This window comes from Stegodyphus dumicola, chromosome 10, assembly GCF_044657685.1.
Source record: "Stegodyphus dumicola isolate Sdum_Otavi_A_Nest chromosome 10, ASM4465768v1".
Taxonomy (NCBI): domain Eukaryota; kingdom Metazoa; phylum Arthropoda; class Arachnida; order Araneae; family Eresidae; genus Stegodyphus; species Stegodyphus dumicola.
In genome coordinates this window covers 59850851-59871214 of record NC_140777.1, presented here as the reverse complement: position 1 = coordinate 59871214, position 20364 = coordinate 59850851, and the positions used below count along the sequence as shown (strand labels likewise).

Genomic DNA, 20364 nt, shown 5'->3' with positions numbered 1-20364 from the left:
AAACAAAAAGATCTTGATGGAGGGGTCAAACGTCGCTCACTAATGTAGGTCTTTAGTGACAACCTTCAACACGGATTTACAATCAGGAACAATTAATGAAAAATGCTGTAATTGCTTCATCTTTTTCCACACTTTCTCTATAGCAAAATAACCTATGCATGGTCAGTGCCCAGATAGACCAGACATTTATTGTAAATATCAGTGAGCTGCATCAGTTGTACACAAACAAATCCACAGGACTGCCAAAGAATGCAATTAGTATTCCTAAGCCTGTATATATAAACCTATGTGAGCAGAAGCTTATATAAAAGTCCTTATAAAGAAAGACACAAAGTGCAAACAAAATTTTAATGACATGTTTTAGAAATATATACCGATGGATGCCTTTGGGGAATTACCAATTCTTAAATTGGGGACATATTTGGCTGTTGTACAATATAAAAGATGATTTCGAGGCTTACTAGGTATGCAACATGGTGAATATGCAGTCGAAAGGTTTAGTAAGTTCGACTTGGAACGAATAAGTGAATCAAAATATCACTCACTACCCAGAGTAAAATTAGACTGATTATAAACAGTAAAACAGATAAAGCTGAATAAAAAGAAGGTGTAAACTATAGATATGGAAAGTTTTAGGTATCTTTGTGAAGATTTAATAATAAAAATACAGCATATTAAACTTTAAATGCATTTTTATCATTCTTATTATTTTACTTTTATGAAACATTGTATGATTAATCTATATATAGTTATCTAGAGCAGAGTTTCTTAAACTGTGGGTCATGACCTCCTTAGGGGTTGCGGGACCTGCAGCAGGGGGTCACCAAAACTTTTAGCAGTTTTGTTATTTCTTTTACTTATTATAATAATTTTACAATTACCAAATATTTTTACACAATATATCTGAGAATAGATAATGATAAGACAATACATGCAAAGAAAAAAATGAAAACATTCCGAGGCATTCTTTTTATAATATAAACGTTAAATTTCCTTGGTTTGCCCATGACGCTGTCATTTCATCTGTTACTTATTTCAAATTTTCACATTGTTCTATGTCTTAAAATTAGACATTAAAATTAATGACCTAAAACTGCAATAGTATATTACAGTACAAGTGAAAAAGTTGGCAGTTTCACTCACGCGTGTGTCCAATTTGCACAATACTTCTGGGATCCCACAAAATTTTTGTAAATATTATGGGGTGCAAAAAAATCTCACTGATAAAAAGGGGTCATGACTGAAAAATGTTTAAGAAACCCTGATTTAGAGAATGTCATACCAGAATATTTATATGTTTATCATATTTGAAATTGTGGCCTGTTATTAAAATAATGACATCATGAATTTATCAAAAATCTCATAAAAAATTTCAAAATGCTGATTTTTTTTTTATTATTTTTTAAGATATCCTTAAAATTATACATTTTTCTCTAGATGTAAGTAATTTAGTGTATGACTTCTTTTTAAAGAACTTTAATATTTTTTCACATAGAATGTTTCAAGTTGTTTTTAAATTTGCCTAAAATTTCACTTTATTTAATATTTTTTGGCAGGAAAATAATAGTATATATTAAATTTTGATATTCCATAATTAATCTCTGTAGAAAATAAATGAAAAAAATGTGTTTATAGTATACCTATACTGCTTTAAAAAAATGCTCTGAACATGGTCATTACAAGGTAAAAATTATACCAACTTGAATATCCTTGAATTATTAAAAATAAATATAAATTTTCCTAACTTAATTTCCTAATAACAACATAAAATTAGATAAATTTTAATGAACTATACTTTAGAAATATAAATACACTGGTCACAAAGCAGCTAAAAAAACTGCTTTTGAAAGAGACAAGACTAAGGTCATTTGCAAAACTTTTTAATCTATAAAAGGAGTCTCCACCTAAACAGAAGTTTGAGAAATGTTGGTTGAGGTTAAAAAACAGCTTGTTACATGGCTAACATTTTTAACAGTGAATTTTTAAGAGGAATGGACAAGTTTTCACTAGTGTCACTTTCTGAAATCAATGGTCATCTACACTCATTTCCAAAAAGCTTTTGCTCTAATCCCCTGTATACATATTTTCTATGTTTAAAAATTAAGCATTGTATTTATTGTTTTAGTTGTATAATTAGTAAACCCTTTAGATTTCATAAAATACTTCATGATTATTTTTATTTTCTACTGATGAAATTAGAAGACAAAGGTGATATTCAATCAAATTACTAATTTAAATCTAGATTTACTACTTTTGGTAGAATGAATATTTAAATAAACAAAAAAAAAATGCATTAATAAAGGATTCTGTAGCACAGTAAAACCAATCTGGCTTACCTAAATAACATATCCTACTGCACTCAACCTGAGGTATATGTTTTTACCTCAGGCTGAGGTATACGTTTAAAGGTTTAACTCTCTCATATAATTTTTATTACTATTACTCTGCAGGAAGAAACAATACTTACGTATTTTCTCACTGACAATGAAAGTTGGCTGAGATTCTGCACGATCCTTCTTTGTATATACTAATACTCAATATTAATTGTGCTTGAATATACTTTTTAAAAACCTTCAGATTTTACATTATGCCAAAAGGGGTGTTTTTTTAATGTTTTGTGTGTTACGTTTATTTATTAAATATCATATTCTTCGCACTTAAACCATAAAATTCAGTTCAAGAGCAATATCGCAAAATAATTTTAAAATGAGCATATCCTTAGAATTTCCAATGGACAGTCTCGTACGCTGGAGATAAAAAAATGTTTTTTCGTACAGTGTTGCCATTGCTCACTTTTAAATTGTTGAGTTAGTTAATCAAAAATTCATTTAAGTTTTACATAATATAAAAAAGGTAATAAAACAAATTCTAATTTCCAAATTTGGGCTTCCAGATGCCCATATTCAAGGAAGAAACATATGTTATTCAAAATTTGATGGCTGTAGGTACCGTTGTTTTATCACAATACGAGGAACATGCATACATTTATGCAGATTTTTCATTATTTAATTTTTCTAAATATAATAGAGGGCTGTAATGTTTGGTGGCAACAATTTGAAAAGTGAACTGACATTTATCATGAACCAACGCAAACTGCCAAAACGAAATTAATAGTCCTTTTAGGCAAATTGCACCTTTTTTGGGGGGGAAACAAAATCTGAAAGCTTTTAGACCTTTTTTTTTTAAACTTTTTGTACATTACCTTTATTTATTAAACGTTCTTTTCACTTAAACCATAACATTCAATTCAACAGCAATATCACAAAATATTTTTAAAATTAGCACATCTTTAGAATTTCCATTACACAATCTCACGTACTGGAAATTTTTTTTAAAAAATGTTTTGCCATTGTTTGCTTTGAAATTGTTGAATTTGTTAATCAAAAACTCATTGGAGTGTTACAAAATATGAAATTGATAATAAAGCAAACGCAAAATGCCAAAACGAAATTAATATATCTTTTGGGTTAACACCTTTTGGGCTGTAAAAAAAAAAAAAAAAAAAAAAAAAAAGAGAGAGAGAGAGCTTAAAATTTTAGAATATCTGACAAACAAATTCATTAAAACTTATGCTAATCATTCCGGTGGCTAAAAATTCCTCATGGCATTTGTGGAAAAAAAGAAAATTAGTCATCTGCTTTGTGAACTTGGCACCATGCATATCCACTTCAATACTAATCTACATAGTATCTTTTGCTTCCATTTCACTAGTATTAGTATCATGCGGTTATTATCCCATTTTTTTTATTCTTAGTCTTTCAGAATCTTGAGTATGTATACCAGTATTAGGATGTATAAAATTACATTGGTGATCAACTTCAAAATGTTTAAATCCTGTAGCTGAAAATTCACTAAATGCTACTGATTATTGGAAGTTTTTATCACAAAAAACCAAAATGGTGTAGATTAAAAATGAGGTGGGTGAGATACTTCAGAAGCTTATTGAAAATTAGTCAAGGTTACAGGAAGCCAAAACAAAGATATTATATTATAACATTGTTGTAGTATGTTTTAACATCACACTTGTCTATCATTGGTGCAAAATACACTTTAACAACAACTTTTGTTTCTGAAAACGGTTGACACAGAAATACAGTAAGCAGTAGGTCAGATGATTAATGTACTAGAATACTAAATATCACACTTTAATGAAAGTTTTCCATCACTGCAAACATCATCTGAGCAGACAGTTCATATTGGTGTGTTTAATTGCACTTTAACAAACGATTTCTGGCATTTGAAAGAAAGAGGCTTGCTTTAGAACATAGTGTTGTGAATTTCTAAAAAAAAAAAAAATATATATATATATATATATCATTATCATTAACTACAAGGTGTCTGAAATGGAACTATCATGCTATCAGATTAGAACCGTCATTTACTTTAAGTTCTGTCGCAAGCTACAGAATGTCACCAAATCATGTATACTGCTTTAGGTACTAATGTTGTATCATATGACACTGTGAAGGTTTGGTACCAAAAGTTTAAAAACAAGGACTATGACATTCAAGAAGCACAGTGCTCTGACCGACCTCCTGATGTTGATGAGGTCTGCCTGCAAGAACTTGTGGAAGAAGATCAGTATAAAACCACTCGAGAGCTTGTTAACGAGTTAGATGTTAGTGCCATGTCAATTAGTCACGCTATGCATCACATAAGCTTAATGTTCAAGTTCAATCACTGGATGCCGCATGAGCTGACTCAAGCAGATAAGGTAAGATGATTTTAGGCCTGCATTAATTTGCTCAAATATCAATGCAAGAACAGAACAGATTGTCATGTGTGACAAAAAAATTAGTTCAACAACACAGGGTTGAAAAAGGGGCTGGTCTGTGCTTGGTGAGCCTGTTGGCAGCATCGCAAAGCACAATTTGACTAACAGAAAGAATATGCTTTGTATCTGGTGGGACTGCCATGGTATTAAACACGAAGAGCATATAGAAAAAGGTAAAACCCTAGACAGTAAGGGGTACAGTGAGATGCTAATACGAGTTGACGCTGCTATCAAGGGAAAAACGTCAAACTGAGTTCCGGTGCAAAAAGGAAATAAGGTACTAAGGTTAAATATAATCAAGATAATACAAGACCACATGTGTCTGCATTCACCAGCTGGACTCTGCACAGACACGAATGGGGTCTTTTACCGCACCCACCATATAGCCCAACATCGCTCCTTTGGACCTTTTTTCACACCTACAGCTACATCTTGCTGGTGCTATCTTCTATTCTGCACAGGACATCAAAAATAAGGTCGATCTGTTTTTGGATTCACAGCTACCAAATTTCTGGGCTGAAGGCTTGACAAAACTACCAAAACACTGGCAGAAAATCATCAATTTGGGATACTGCATTCATGTTTTTTTCTAACTTTATTAAGAATGTTTTTTGGTGTAAAACTTTCATTACAACATTTACAACCAGATATTTACGAAAAGTATTAGACATACTATAAAAGTACTATTATCAGCGATCATCCTGCCAGGGAGTAAAACTTTCATAGCTCAAAGCTTATCTAATGATATCAAAACAAAACTACTTGATATCCAAGTACCTTTAAAAAATCACAATAAAATTCAAATATTTACCAATGATATTAAGGTCATTCCATTTCCACAACCAATATCAAGCACAGGAGAGGATTTATTTATTTTACTCTGCAATAACCAGTCAACAATACGTTCCAAATTTATTTTGCCAAACCTAATCAAGAGCATAGGAAGAAATTTTTACTATACAAAATAGCATTTGCAAGAAAATTAGTTTTACTTTGAAATATATTATTTTACCATATATCACCAGTGTCACCAAATTCTTGGAAATTTTGCAGTTCTTGAGCATAAAATTCATCCCAACTAAAAAGAAAATAGCAGATAATTTGTCTTAAAAAATTGACATTAATAAAAAAATTAGAAGCATGTTTAATTTTGCTTTCTCATATGAACAAAAGGAGTTGAGTTGGACTGTTTGGCACTTACATATTAAGAGGAATATCTTAATGAAAGTCATGATGTTTTCAGAATTCACCAAACTCAAGCAACCACACCGTTAAGGTACAGTTATTACAGTTAGTTATTAAAAATAACATTCCCCACTTTATACATATTCTTTTTTATCGTATTTTAAGTTTCAATGATTTTTATTGATAAATAATAATATTTGACTTAAAAATGACTTAAATTGATTTTAAAATATGCACTTATGAGATCTGCTTTTAATGAAAGAATCTGCACTAAAATTTCTTCAACTGTACACTGGCTTGTTCCAAAACTGTTAAATAAAACAGCTGTTTTGAATAAGTTATTATTGAGAGTTTATCATCAGAAAAAAAGAAACAAATATGCTCTTATAAGTAGGTTCATTGAATGCTTTTCAAAATGCATACTTAACTAAAAGGTAAAATTTGTTTATTTGTTTGGAACATAATACAGTGCAAAGTCCGTAATCCAAACTCATCGGGACTTCGGCGATTCCGGATTATAGATCATCAATTTAAATCTGGTAAGATGGCATGCAGAAATTATACAATTAAAAATATGAAATTGTAATTTATGAAATAAAAAACAATTATGATCTAAAGCGTATCTAAATTTACAAAAAAAAAAAAAAAAAAAAAAGAAAAAAAAAAAAAAAAAAAGCTTAATACTTATTTGTCTACTTTATTAAACATTTCTTTCAATGTAAGTTGTTTAAAGATGCTTCCACAAAAAATTCAAAAAGTTCCTTTTTCTTGCGTCATATATAGTGGACTTTCCAATGCCATACTTCACCCATAAAGTATTTTGAGACGGATAGGCCTTTATCCATTTTTTGCAGCAATTCCACTTTTTGTTTAATGGAATCATCGAAACATGCTTTCGCTTTGTAGATCCTTTGGCAGCTCAGAATTGGAAACTCTTTTTGACATAATCGAAAGTTGAACTGTTAGAACAATTTTTATAAAATTGTCTACATTAATAAAAATGTAACAGTCTGCAAAAAATAATAAGACGGATAAAATTAGAAGATTAAGGAACAGCGCAATCTGCAATGTTAACTGAAATGGCTTAGACAATTTTAGCCTAGCTTATACCGTCCGTTATACATTAAACGCGTATGTGCAAACGTATTATGCGTTTACACATGCAATATTCGTCAATGAATTGAATACATATTCATCAATGAATCGAAAAATATTTCTCCCCAATGTTAATTCAAACTCAAAACTGCAGTCATAAAAAACGAACAGAAATGTCAGATCACTACAGCTAAGGACCTTTTGCAGATATGGGCCTAAACTAAGGACTTTTAAGGACCAACAATTATTTCAAAAAAACCTAAGGACTTTTAAGGACCAACTGAACCCAGTTTAAATCTCCTTGATTTTAAGAAAATTTGATTTTTCTCGACTTAAATTTTAAAAAAGTCTGAATTTTCAGCAATTGTTCTTACTTTCCTGACTCTCCAAAATTGCCCCCTTTTATTCTTTGTGGCTTTATCCACTATAATACTGGTCTGCTGCTATGAATAATAGGTGAAAAATCTTATATAAGATGATATACAGAAGCATACTTTTAATAACATATATTACAATATGTTTTATAAAAAGCAATCATCACACTGCAATAGAGTGTGAAATATTATACAAGTGCTAATCACAAAAAATTGAGGTTTTAATTTATCTCTGTGTAATATAAGTTTTTAAATATAATTGTAATATAAGTTTATATAAGTAATAACTTTTAGAACAATACGCATGATGAATTCAATAGTTGAGATGTTTGAGAGAATTGAATTAAATGGAAAAGAAATCGCAGTGTTGGGAGGAAATTCACATTGAATGGAATTAAAGATCTTCTTTAAAAGCATACAAGACAGTCATTTAAAGTGCCCTCAGAATTATTCTAAGATGTTTATAATTTCCAAATAAATTCAAGTGAAAATTATGTACAGATTATCAATATCGGTTAATTTTTTAACAGAAATTCTTCAATAAATGTGCAATATGAATCATAATCACTGAAATCATCATTCAAAGATTTACATGGATCTTATTATAAAACACGAAATATCAGTATAGTGATAGAATATGGTGTTCAAAAAATGCATATAGTACTATGGCTCCCAAAAATATTTGTAGACTTTAAGAATTTGTAGAAAAAGCATTGTAGTCTGAACCGAGTTTGAATATAAAGCCCAATATTTTTTCATATCATCTCCATGCAATTTTGAATAAAACTAAACAATTAAATTTTTTTTTAATATAATACTGACTTTTCTAAAATTGAAAAATGTAAGGAGGTTTAGATAAAACATGGCACTGAAGTGATCGTACAATGAAATATTTTCGGAAACTTTCATAAATAAGACTATCATCTGCTACTTTTTTTTATTTTTGCATTTTGATGACAATTATAAATTCGCTTGGCTTTATTCTTTACTTTCTCTGTTATATTTTATTTAATATTTAAAAATGAGTTGTAGTTGTAATGAAACAACATATATCATTGAAACATAGGTCATTTTTCATCATAAGGGTGGAAAATCAATCCAGGATATCACTAAATTAGTAAATTTATCCCATTCTATGGTGTAGTATGAGATAAAACACTTTAACGAAAATGGAATTGAAAACAAAGTAAAAAGAGGTTGTCTGGCAAAGTTAATGTGATCAGAGATTTATAGTTACAAAATTTGTGAAAAATCCACATTTGAGTTCTGTAAAGATTTCTACAGAATTTATTGAAAAATTTTCTACTTCACTTGAAAGTGTTTAATAAGCACTCGGATCAGCTGGGTTACATGGGTGCTCTGCTCAAAGGAAATTTTTTGCAAGTGCAAAAAAATAGAACATTTATTCTTTCCTTCACAAAATAAATTATAAATAAGCTCAAAGTGTATTGAAACCATGTCTTATTTGCAGACAAAAACAAATTTAACATTTTTGGTTCTCATGGGCATATAACTGTATGAAGAAGAAAAAATGAGGAACTTAATCCCAAGAACTTGGTTGGAACAATAAAACATGGTGGTTGAGGTGTCATTGTGTTGGGATGCATGTCAGCATCAGGATTAGGCAATTTAGTATTTATTGATGTCATAATGAACCATGATCTTTATTTAAATGTTTTAAAAGATAATTTGAATTTATCCATCCAAAATTTTGGTATTGAAATCAACTTTATTTTTTATCAGGATAACGATACTAAGCACACGACCCTCAATACTTCCCACAAGTTCTGAAAACACTTCTCACTAGATTAAAACTTGATAGAATGCATTTGGAAAGAATCAGCGGTTAGAGTATGAAGACACAACATAAAAACAAAAAACAAATTAAAAACAAGAATAATGAAATACTGATGCAGATAATGCAAAACAACAACAAAAAATCCAAAAGGTTTCAGATTTTAAATTACGTCCAAAGGGGCGTTTTTTAACATTTTGTGTGTTACCTTTATTTATTAAATACTAGCCGCTATGCAGGCAGCCTTTGTCTGGCTTTTAAACATACCGGAAAAATGCCTAAAAGACACACCTGGGATCGATGGCTGCGTAAGTTTTTTCTCTTTGTTGAAATTCCAACCCTCCCTTGCATATGGCCCTAATGCATCTCCAGAAAAACACATACAGCTTGAATTTTTAGCAAACTGATTGCATGAGATGTGCATTAAACATTTGTTAAAGCATAATTCATATCCCTCTTCTTAACCACCACCAAAACCACATAAAAAATTATATAAAAATTCTACAATAAAATTAAAGTTTTTTAAACAGTTTCTTACTCAGTAGTTTGAATGATTCTTTTTCTGAAATATTGAAATGTTATGATACTTTAGGAATCTTCTGAGAAAATGTGTCAGCAGTCACATTGCAGACATTTAACTTAAGAGAGCATAACATTTAATAAAAAAATTAAACAACTTCCCGTTGAAGAAAAAAAAAAATCATGCAAAACTTTTCAATATCTTACAAATAGTGAAATAAGCAAAAAATAACATGAAAGAAACTCAAAAAACAAAAAATTCTGCGCAGAATTTTACTCTGCAAAACAACTTTATGAAAAAAATTCAATAAAAATGTATTATATATATAAAAAATGACAATGAAATATGCCAATCTCTTAAAAACAGTGACATAAGAAATACGATGAATAATTGTTGCCAAACCCATATTTCTAAAAGAATGAAACTATTCAAAATGATGCGATTTCATCAAAAAATCTATCAACAATAAGAAAGGAAAATTATTGCCAAAATCACATTTTTAAAGATGTGAGAAATGTACTTGGAAGCTTCATTTAATTTTTTTTTTTTTTTTTTTTTTACATTACAAAATATTATCATTTTCCCAAAATTCTTTTAGTAAAAGCAGTCACAAGGATGAAAGTTTAACGTGTACAAAAATCAAAGAAAAATAAACTGTACATTTTTAAAAATGAACTTTTTTAGAAAGTATTCCGTTGAAAAGGTGTTAAGCTCACTTTGTTAAATAAATTCGTATTTAATAGATTTACTGAAACACGAAATTTATTTTAAGTTCGTAAAATAGCTAAGTGCCTATGTTTCATGCCGATGTAAAAATGGAGTGTGTAGGGTAAAATCTCGCTTTCCTATAACCCATTATGTCTTAAAATGATGTGATTTCGTCACAAAACAAAAAATAAAATAAATATAATTCGAATTTCGAAAAAATCGCTTCAAGGTGCACTGGCTCTTGTCTAAATGCACCTATGTACGAAATTTCATAACCGTGGGTCTATTAGTTTACGCGTAGCGCGAACAAAAGACACACATGCAGACAGACTCTTTCTTTTATTATAAGTAGAGATCATGTTCTTTGCACTTAAACCATAAAATTCAGTTCAAGAGCAATATCGCAAAATAATTTTAAATTGAGCATATCTTTAGAATTTCCGATACACAGTCTTACGAACTGGAGATAAAAATATTTTTTCTGTACAACGTTGCCATTACTCGCTTTGAAATCCTCGAGTTCATTAATCAGAAATTCGTAAAAGTTTTGCAAAATATGAAATTGATAATAAAACAAATTCCAAATTTCAAATTTGGGCTTCCAGGTGCCCATATTCGCAGTAGGATTACGTCATGCAAAATTTGACAGCTCTAGGTACCATTGTTTTATCACAATGCGAGAAACACATACATTTTTTTTCCAAAAATATTTTTAATAAAAAATTTAAGAATTCTTGGGCTTATTAAATTTTTTAACGTTTATAAATGTATTAGTAATTAAAAAATATGGAATATAAAAGTAAAAATATTCCTTGTTTGTTTTTGTGCTCACAAATCGTTATGCAAATATGCATTTACTACTTTTAAAGCCTGAAACCTCACGCCTCATTCCTTCTTGTGCTCGCAAATCATTACGCGAATATTCATTTACTACTTTTAAAACCTGAAAAACTCACATCTGCGATGGTATCTTCAAGTGATAATTTGTATGCAGATTCTTCATTATTTAATTTCTTCAAATATAATACAGGGCAATAATACATGATATCAACAGTTTAAAAAGTGAAACAAACATTCAGAGTGATTAAACGCAAAATGAAAACAATAATCCTTCAGGAACAAAGCCTCTTTGGACTAAAAAAAACTTGAACTTTATGTGCAGATGTTTGAAAGCCGTTATAAACACTGCAAGATATCCTGCAAAATACTAACTAACAGAAATACTATAATATTTACTAATATGTGCAGATTTCTTTAAAGCAGGGGTTCTCAAACTTTTCAACACCATAAAAGTGTTTTGCTATTAAAAATCGATGCATCCTAAATGGAGTGTATGTAATCAAAGGAAAAAAAAAAAAAAAAAAAAAAAAAAAAACCCTTTAAATTTATATTATTTAATTATATTCATAAATGAAACTTTTACATTACAATAAAATATAAATAAGTATATTATGAGTATACTGGAGTGCACCTACAATTCTTGCAAAATGTAATGTTGGGAAATTGTTTGAAGCTCTTGGAAAAGTTGTCATTTCAATATTACAGCTAGAGTCATAAAAGTCAAAAACTTCAAAAATATATGTGTTTCTGAATAATAAAGATTAAAACAAAATGTTAAAAGGGGCACAATTTTACATTCATTTAATTTTTTTTCTGTAAAAACTATACCACTAAACATATGTACCACAGTTTGAAAATGGTGCTTTAAAGTATATGAAGACTTTGGCTACTCCAGATTTTAGGGTACCCCTTGGATTATTACCAAGTTGTTGTTTCATTTACGGTAACCTGAGTAGTTGAATGTTATGGAAACACTATTATGACATGACTAGTTGTAATGAGTCATTGCGGTGATTTAAATTTCTGAGACCTTATTTCTGCATTGGATGTCACGTAGGAAGTACGCTGCTTATTTTGTGCTGTACACTGTAAAATGACTGCCTGTGATAAGGTTAATCTAAAATTTCTATACGTTTTGGAATGAATGGAAAAAGAAGCGGCACTTTTCCATTTTGCCGGCGTAGGTGATAAAGTCACCAAAAATGGTACAACCAATGCCAAACGGAATATCCTCACTGGTAACCTTTTACGCCTCATTTTCAAAACAAGTTGCAGACATTTTTTATCAGATTGATTGTTTCTTCCAATACTGGCATAAAATTACACATAATTTTTTCCACATAGTTCAATTTTATGCCCCAAGGCCATTCGCGATAATTACGTCAATTAGGATGCAATCACACCGCTCACCCGAAGGCGAAAGAAAGGCAAAGTCAAGGGTTAAATTCATCAATTCTAATGAGAATGGCCTAGTGACATAAAGTACTGCAGTTTTACATAATTTCTGAGTAAGCTATTTGTACAAATTGAAATAATTTTTGCATTTAAACTTGTATTTCATATTAAGATTTAAATTGAAATGAATGTAGATAATTACTGAGAGAATTAGATTTTTGTAGCCTAGTTTATGTGAGATGAGATCACTTGGAGTCGCATGATATGAACAGGTGAATCAGGATGTTGTACTATGAAAGCATAGTAAATTCTTAAACTGTCTTTTTACAAAATTTTTAATGATATTAAAATGTTTATGCCTTCAAACTAAAAAAATTCTTAGAACTAACATTGTTTTTATGTGTATACTGTGTTGTCGCCAATAAAGTCTGCTTGGCGAGATTTGTGCTGGTAAAACAGAAAAGTAACAAGAAGCATTAATTGACTAGTGTGTAAATGAAGGTTTATTCAGTAATCATAAGTGTCCTACTTTAACAAAAGAAATGTGCATGGTCGAAAGAAAAGATCGTTCAGATGGCTTTGTGCAAGAAAGGTTCAAACGCTCATTATATAAAGCATTCCATTAGAAAGGGATCATGGCTTGAGGAGAGTCATTTGAGTATTATTAAGATTTTGATTTTTATGTGGATGTATGTGTATGAAGCTAATACTAAAATGATTAAGATCGAGTTAAATTTGATTCTTATTTTTGTGAATTTATGTGGTGACTGCAGGATACAGATTCTAGTTCAGGTAATAGACAGTTTTTGGGAGCTGTTAAGGAATTCTGCATGTCACACCTATCAAAGGAGCAGAAATTTTAAATAAGTCGATATTTCCTTTTTGTACTGCATAGAATTAGTAACAAGTATTTACATTTTTATGTTACTTCCTTGTTTGATTTAAAATGAAGTTTATTGAGATTATATATTTATTGTTTTAATTATGTTTTATTGCATTATATGATTCGGACGCCATTTTACTGGGGAGGGTGTTGGATGTAAATAGGAAATGGCGCCAAAAATTCGCCAAGAGGTACTCTGAAATATACTTTTGCCAAGACTTTTTTAAGGTAACTTTTCTGTTACTTTTTATTTATTGATCCTCCCCAAAAGAACCTTTTACTATGGCCATAAAATAACTAATGTATTTTTGCTAAGAGAAATTTACGGATATTACCAAATCATTCTCATATATTAATTTTTAATAATGACTAAAGCAATATTTCACTGAAACACGAACAGTTTTGGGAGCCATTGCATATTTTAATAAAAACTAATAATAAAATTAGAAAATGTTGACTGTTATTTAATAATAAAATACTATACATTTAAAACGTACAAACATATTCTCATGTACAATTAATTTTTAAATATAATAGAATAAACAAATGATGATGAAATGATCACACAGAGTAATGTAAATCGAAAATAATTTGTCACTTTCATATCACCCTTATATGAACATACGACAATAATCAGAATAACATATCAACACATGACAATTTAGACAAATGGTAGGCTTCAATTACTATTCTTTGCGGCCCAACTTGCATTCAGGTGAACCTATTTCAGACATTTGGAAACATACACATGTGGTAGATCTACCGGACCACGGAGTAAAATGTACAAACATCTTGTTTTGCATCCGTCAAGTCTTTCTCTCTGGTAAATCTAACGAAAGGTAAAATTTTTCCTAAATAAAATTTCCCTGTATGGAAAAACTTGAATTTTAGTACTGAGCAGTATTCTTCCTTAGATTTCAGTCATGCCTACATTTTAAAATTTTACTTTTAAAATCAAAATTGTTAAACAGTTTTATGCATAGAATGAGTACTTCCTTGATGTTTATATATGAAAAGTGAGTTCAGGCTATTTGCTAATATTTCCTTTAGTTCTTGTTATATTTACAAAATTAATTTTTAAAAGAGAATTTATATTTTAAAAAGGTACACGAATCTTATTATGAACACGAAACTGAGTTCTACGTCTTTAAAAGGTCTCAAGTTGACTCATAATTTGAAATTTAGAATTGGCAACACTTGTATTAAAGTTCAAGGTAGTGAATGTGTTTTTGTGGTGAATAGAGGTAATAGATATGAAGCGATATTTAATATCTTAGTTGACAGCCGACGAGTCTGTCTTTTTATTATTTCTATATTAGTCAGAGGTTTCTCCTGTGTTTCTTTTTATTGGTACATAATACGAAATCACAAAAGAGCTTCAAAAAATGAAAAGCGGCTTTATCAAAATAGAATTAAATAAGACTATATGGGAGGTACCAGAACGGTATCAGTCCTTAGCTCCTGTGGGCTCTGGAGCCTATGGGCAAGTATGGTAAGTAGACTGAATAATAATTTTATTGTGTGAGCCATATAACTGTTTGATTGTCAGATCATCAACATCAACTAACTTCGTCTGATCATAATTTTGTTAGTGAGGTTTATTTAGATTTAAATGTATTTGTTTCATTAGGTATTTTTCTGTTATCTACCTGCGATGTATTTTGTAAGGTTTTTAAATAGTTTATAGATGACAAATACAGACATTACAAAGCGGATGATTGTCAATAGATCATCATCTGCCAGGCATCAAAAAGCATGACAGGTGCATAATGGAAAAGAATGCTACGGTAACATTTGAAATTTTATTTTATTTAACTATTCATCAGTGCCTGCTGACCAAACCATTTGTTGATTTGCTTCCCTTGTGAAGGTCATTTCTTTCTAATTCGTTGTTTTGTGTGTTCAATTTGTATTTTACCATAGTAAATTTGAAAATTTTGGATTTACCAAGCATTGAACAAGCGGCAGTTATATTCTTTCACAATAAAGGATGTCTATAAAGAAAGTCTGTGTTCAAATAAGTGTCTGATAAAAGTGAAATATTTGCTGGAGGTTAAATTTATATTCAGTCTTGCAGAGAAGAGAAAGGCATCTGAAAAGGAGTATGTTTTGAGATGGAAATATGAAACACATTCCGTTTCTTGCCAGTTTACAGTTTATTTATTTGTAATATAAAGAGCTGACTACCATTGATTATTGTAAACAACAGCGTAATTTAAATCACAATATGTCAGTAGAAGAGATTTGCTGCAATTCTTTGGTGTCTCGTTGTAAAACTAAGATTGATGGGGTCATCAAAATCACTGAAATTGATAAAAGCTTGTTCACAAAAAGAAAACATAATGTAAGTCATATATTACCTTCATAGTAGGTTTTTGGAGGTCTGTGTTGAGAAACGGGAGAATGAATCCTAGTTGCTACTCCAGATCTCGGTGCTAAGACTATAATGGACATGCTAGAAAATAATGTAGCAGATGAATTAAGTATATTTTCTGACTGCTGGAAAGGTTATAAATCATCTGAGTTGAAAGCTACAGAATATGCTTACTTTACAGTGAAATCATTTATTTAATTTTAATGATGCATTTGTAAGTTGTCATACCCAATCTGTCGGACCATTTTAGAGCAGTTCCAAATATTAGAGTAAATACAAAGAAGCAGTATGTCAACATTTGACTTTTTTGTAGTAGAAATCATGTGAATATGCTTTGTCTGAAGACTGAAATGTTTTCTGTCATATTAGCAGATGTTTGTAAATTTATGTCTCCCATTTAGTGTATTGTTCATTTCAGCGTGCAGTTTTTTTTTTTTTGGGGGGGGGTAAGTAAGAAGGGAAAAAATTCTTTATAAGTAATAAATTCCTATCTATAAACTATTCTTATAATTATTTGTTTAGAATTAAAAAATTGTCAAAATGTCTGCAGGGAGCACGTAACGGAATGGTACCATTTATTATTATTTTATTGGTTCCAAATTACTTATATCATTTCTTTCCATAAAAATTTGTTTTCAGATACTGAGATGATCAAGTGGGTAGTATCATCAAACATTCATAATTCAACCCTGGTTCAAATCAAAGCTAACAGACTGCCTACGTGAGTAGCCAATATTTTTTCCAGGTGCTAGATAAATAAAAGCTGGCTTTCCTAAAAAAAAAAAAAAAAACCACCTTTCATGAAGGTGTTTCTACGATTAGACAGACAATCATTGTCCGAATATGCATTGGCTTTGTGATAAAATGTTTGGATCCTAAACCACAAACCTTGCTTCAATCTTAAAGTCAAGGCAGCAATGGCACAGCATGACGAAAAGATGGCATCACAGGACAATAATGACAAAGTGAGTCGAGCAAAGGGCTTCCTTAGGCATTAACTTAAGGGTCTCCAAACTAACACTGAACTTTATTTTGATTACATTGTAAAACTTGCCATATTAAGTAAATGATAAAAAAGAATAATCAGTTCTTTTTATGTAATGATAAATTAAGAGTTGCCAACTCTACCATTTTAGGTGGGAGACTCCCGATTTCTGACCATACTCCTGCCAATCCTATTTTCAACATATTTCTCCCGACTTTCTCTTATTCTTAAAATTTCTCATGATTTTTATGTAGCTTGGCTTAATACTTCATTCTTTGCATGCAAGAAAGTGATTTTTGGTGTGTGAAAATGTTTGTGTTTCTCTAGTTGCATGTAAAAAATCGTCGTTTCATCAGTAGGGTATGGCTATGTATTTTACTTTGCTTATGAGAGTCCGAAACACGTGTCTGAAAATGTCGTGTTCCAGTTCTCTAGTGAGAATCAATGGTTAATCTTTGGATTTTGGTAACTTGGCGATTTTTTGGCGAAACTTCGGCGACCAACCCTGCTACAGCAACCTGCTAGTTTTTGTTTGGACGCCACTTTGTTTTCACGAAGTAAAGGCATGTTTTTTGTTTTACTCAACATTTTTTTCCAACAATCTGCTAGCCAAATTATGCTTATGCTAGAACTTTTATGGAACAAAAGTGCTTAATCATGACAAAAATTAGGTGCAAAATTGGGAGAAAGTGTAGAATCGCAAACTGCTTGCCGTGATGCACATACACGGTATCCATGTACACGTCGACCTATTTTCACTTAAAAACACATCTCAGAATTGCACAAAAACGGCATTGCGCACACTCTTGACTTTATTCATGTACACTGCTAAAGTCCTAGCTAGTAACCTTTATCGCCTTACCAAAATGTCGCCAAACTACCTGTTACCATATTCCAAAGATTAGCCGAATCAATTGCCACTGTGGGTCATCTAACATATATTAGCTAGTGAGCACAAAGCAAGATTGAGGTTATTTATGTCATTCGTCTCTCCACTGAGCAGCGTAAGTTTCACATGCTTCCCAGAAACAGTTTAAGAAACTGCAATCTTTTGGCTTAGTTATTTCTGCAAAAAATGTAAAATACTCATATGCTTTTAAAAAATAGTAAACAGATGACTTGGTAAAAGTATAGTTTAAGGTACCCCTTGGTGAAACTTGGCAATTTTTGGCAGTACATGGATACCGATTTTGTGCAATTCTTTGACTCATTATTTTGGTTTGCAAAGCGGCGATTTTTAAAATTGCCTCTACACAAAGCCAAAATAACAAGACAAGCAATTGCACAAAAATGGCATTGCGCACTCCCTTTACATTGTCCATGTACACATCGATATATTTTCACTTAAAAAGTCAAAGGAGCACCAAATTCTACAATATAGGCAAACAAAAAATACATTTTAAACCAAGCAATAAAATAACATAAAAAAGGAAAAACATGTTATACACTTAAGCACTACCAAAAGCAAATATTCACTTACCATGATTTTCTAGTTCGCTTCGTATACCCAGAGACACGTGAAAATCAAAATATCAATCATATTCAAATGACTTTTTTCAAACCAGGTACTTGTTCTGATAGAACGCTTCACATAGTGACCATCTGAACCTTTCTTCCTACAAACTCATCTAAACGGTTTTTACCTTCGACTAGACGCATATCCTTCCTACATACAGGACACTTATAATGGCTACTAAGTAAACCTTCATTTACACACCAATCAATTAAAGCTCTTTTCCCCTTTCGCTCCAAATCATACAGAAACTTCAAATTAATCTTACTACATTCGACCATTCTACCGTCTAACCAACACACACCATAAAAACGCTTACAAAACATCCCATAATTCAAAATTTCCCAGAATCGTGCATCCGATTACGTCACAATAGGGTTTCCATAACATTCAACTACTCAGGCTACCATAAATGAAACAACTTCGCCATAATACAAGGGGTACCTTAAAGTCTACTCTACCCGATGACTTTCCTTCTATTATTCAATCAAGTATTACTTCTATTATTTAATCAAAAGAATATAATACAGTCAAATACCTGAAATCCGCATTGCCTCTCAAAATACAAAAATTCAGTTTATAGGTTCCGGAAACTGCAACATTGAGTGCGAAATATCGAAGAAAAAGTACTTACCGAATAATAATGAGTCGTAACGGAAATACCAAATTATTGACATAAAAAAATGTTTTAAAAAATAAAATAAAAGTTTTTCCCCTCTAATCTCTGCATCGAGGTAAAAAAGCAGACGATTCACTCAACTCTTCGTTAAGTTCACGATTCACGTTGTATTTTTGAAGCTTTGTTATTTCACGAGATTGTTGAGTGCTGCCTTTTTTTTTATCCCGATATTTTGTGGATAAATTAAGAATATTTTTAGTTTCAGCCCTTTTAAATACAATGACAGATAAGAAACGCACTCATGATTTTACTGCTTGCGACGTTGAAAAACATAAACACATTGCATTGACGGTAACACAAAAAGTGCAAAAGATGGAGGCAGGTGCTGCTCCTCGATTTATAGCAGAATGGTATGGAATTGCGACATGATTGTGTATGATATATGGAAAAATAAAGAAAAACTGTTGAAATTTTACAGCAACAGTGATTCTAACACTGGAATTCGAAACTGGAAATCTTTGCATGAGGCGAAATTGGCAAACCTCGATGCTGTGTACATATAATACAATGAATGATATAATCAATTTATATATGTAATAATAATTTAATGCATATAATAAAATATTGCAATAATGTATATAATAATTTAATTAAATGTATCTAATACGTCTTATTTATTTTGCACTTTTAGTCTGAATATTAAGGTTTATCTTTTCTATCCGGAAATCAGCACAACCTCTGGATGCCTATTCTATGATCACTGGATCTGTCTATAACTTGAGCGAACAATATTGACTAAAAAAAAACCGGTATGGACAGCCATCACAACTTATCGGAGAAAGCCATTCTGTGGTCCTCAGTTGGTGGCCGGGTGGGTCCATTTGACTTTTCTGAAAGGGGACAAAGCTTCAAGGAGCTTTAGACCAATGGCAGCACAGACCAGTGACGAAATTTATAGCGCACGCTGGCTGAAGTTCTAAGAATATTCTCCCATTATTTCACTAACATATGTAGTTAAAAAAAAAATGGCACAAAACAGTATTATGACCAACACACAGCAGAATATGCTGCTGTGTTATGTGAAGGAAAATCCCGTTTTTTAAGGGCAAGTTAACGCAGGAATTTAGGGCTAAGAGTGATGTGGGATATCATGAAAGCAACAGTAAATAGATAAGAGTAAATGAATTAAGCTTACTTCAAATCTTTTAAGAAATAACCAATTTTAATCATTTAAATTTATAATATGACTAATTTGCATTACAATCTAAAAGTAAACTAAGTTTTTTTTTTTTTTTTTTTTTTTC

General features: G+C 30.9%; 2 protein-coding genes across 7 annotated transcripts in view; one reads left to right on the top strand and one right to left on the bottom strand.

Annotated features, from left to right (window-relative positions):
• The window catches only part of LOC118204268 (EEF1A lysine methyltransferase 2), a 37003-nt gene extending 22608 nt beyond the window's left edge, over positions 1 to 14395 (bottom strand). The window contains exons 1-3 of the mRNA XM_035376605.2: positions 14257 to 14395; positions 5787 to 5852; positions 5586 to 5700 (exon numbers count right to left, since the gene is read on the bottom strand). Of these exons, the coding sequence (XP_035232496.1) occupies positions 5586 to 5700; positions 5787 to 5852; positions 14257 to 14372 (297 nt within the window). The 5' untranslated portion in view covers positions 14373 to 14395. The remainder of the gene's footprint in view (positions 1 to 5585; positions 5701 to 5786; positions 5853 to 14256) is intronic.
• Positions 14396 to 14770: 375 nt separating this feature from the next.
• The window catches only part of p38b (p38b MAP kinase), an 86932-nt gene continuing 81338 nt past the window's right edge, over positions 14771 to 20364 (top strand). For 5 of the 6 annotated variants that reach the window (XM_085824977.1, XM_085824975.1, XM_085824972.1 and 2 more), the window contains exon 1: positions 14771 to 15061. In XM_085824977.1, the coding sequence (XP_085681103.1) occupies positions 14996 to 15061 (66 nt within the window). In that variant the 5' untranslated portion in view covers positions 14771 to 14995. Of the gene's footprint in view, positions 15062 to 16582; positions 16665 to 20364 lie in introns of all 6 variants that reach the window. The other variant, XM_085824974.1, reaches the window with a different exon arrangement.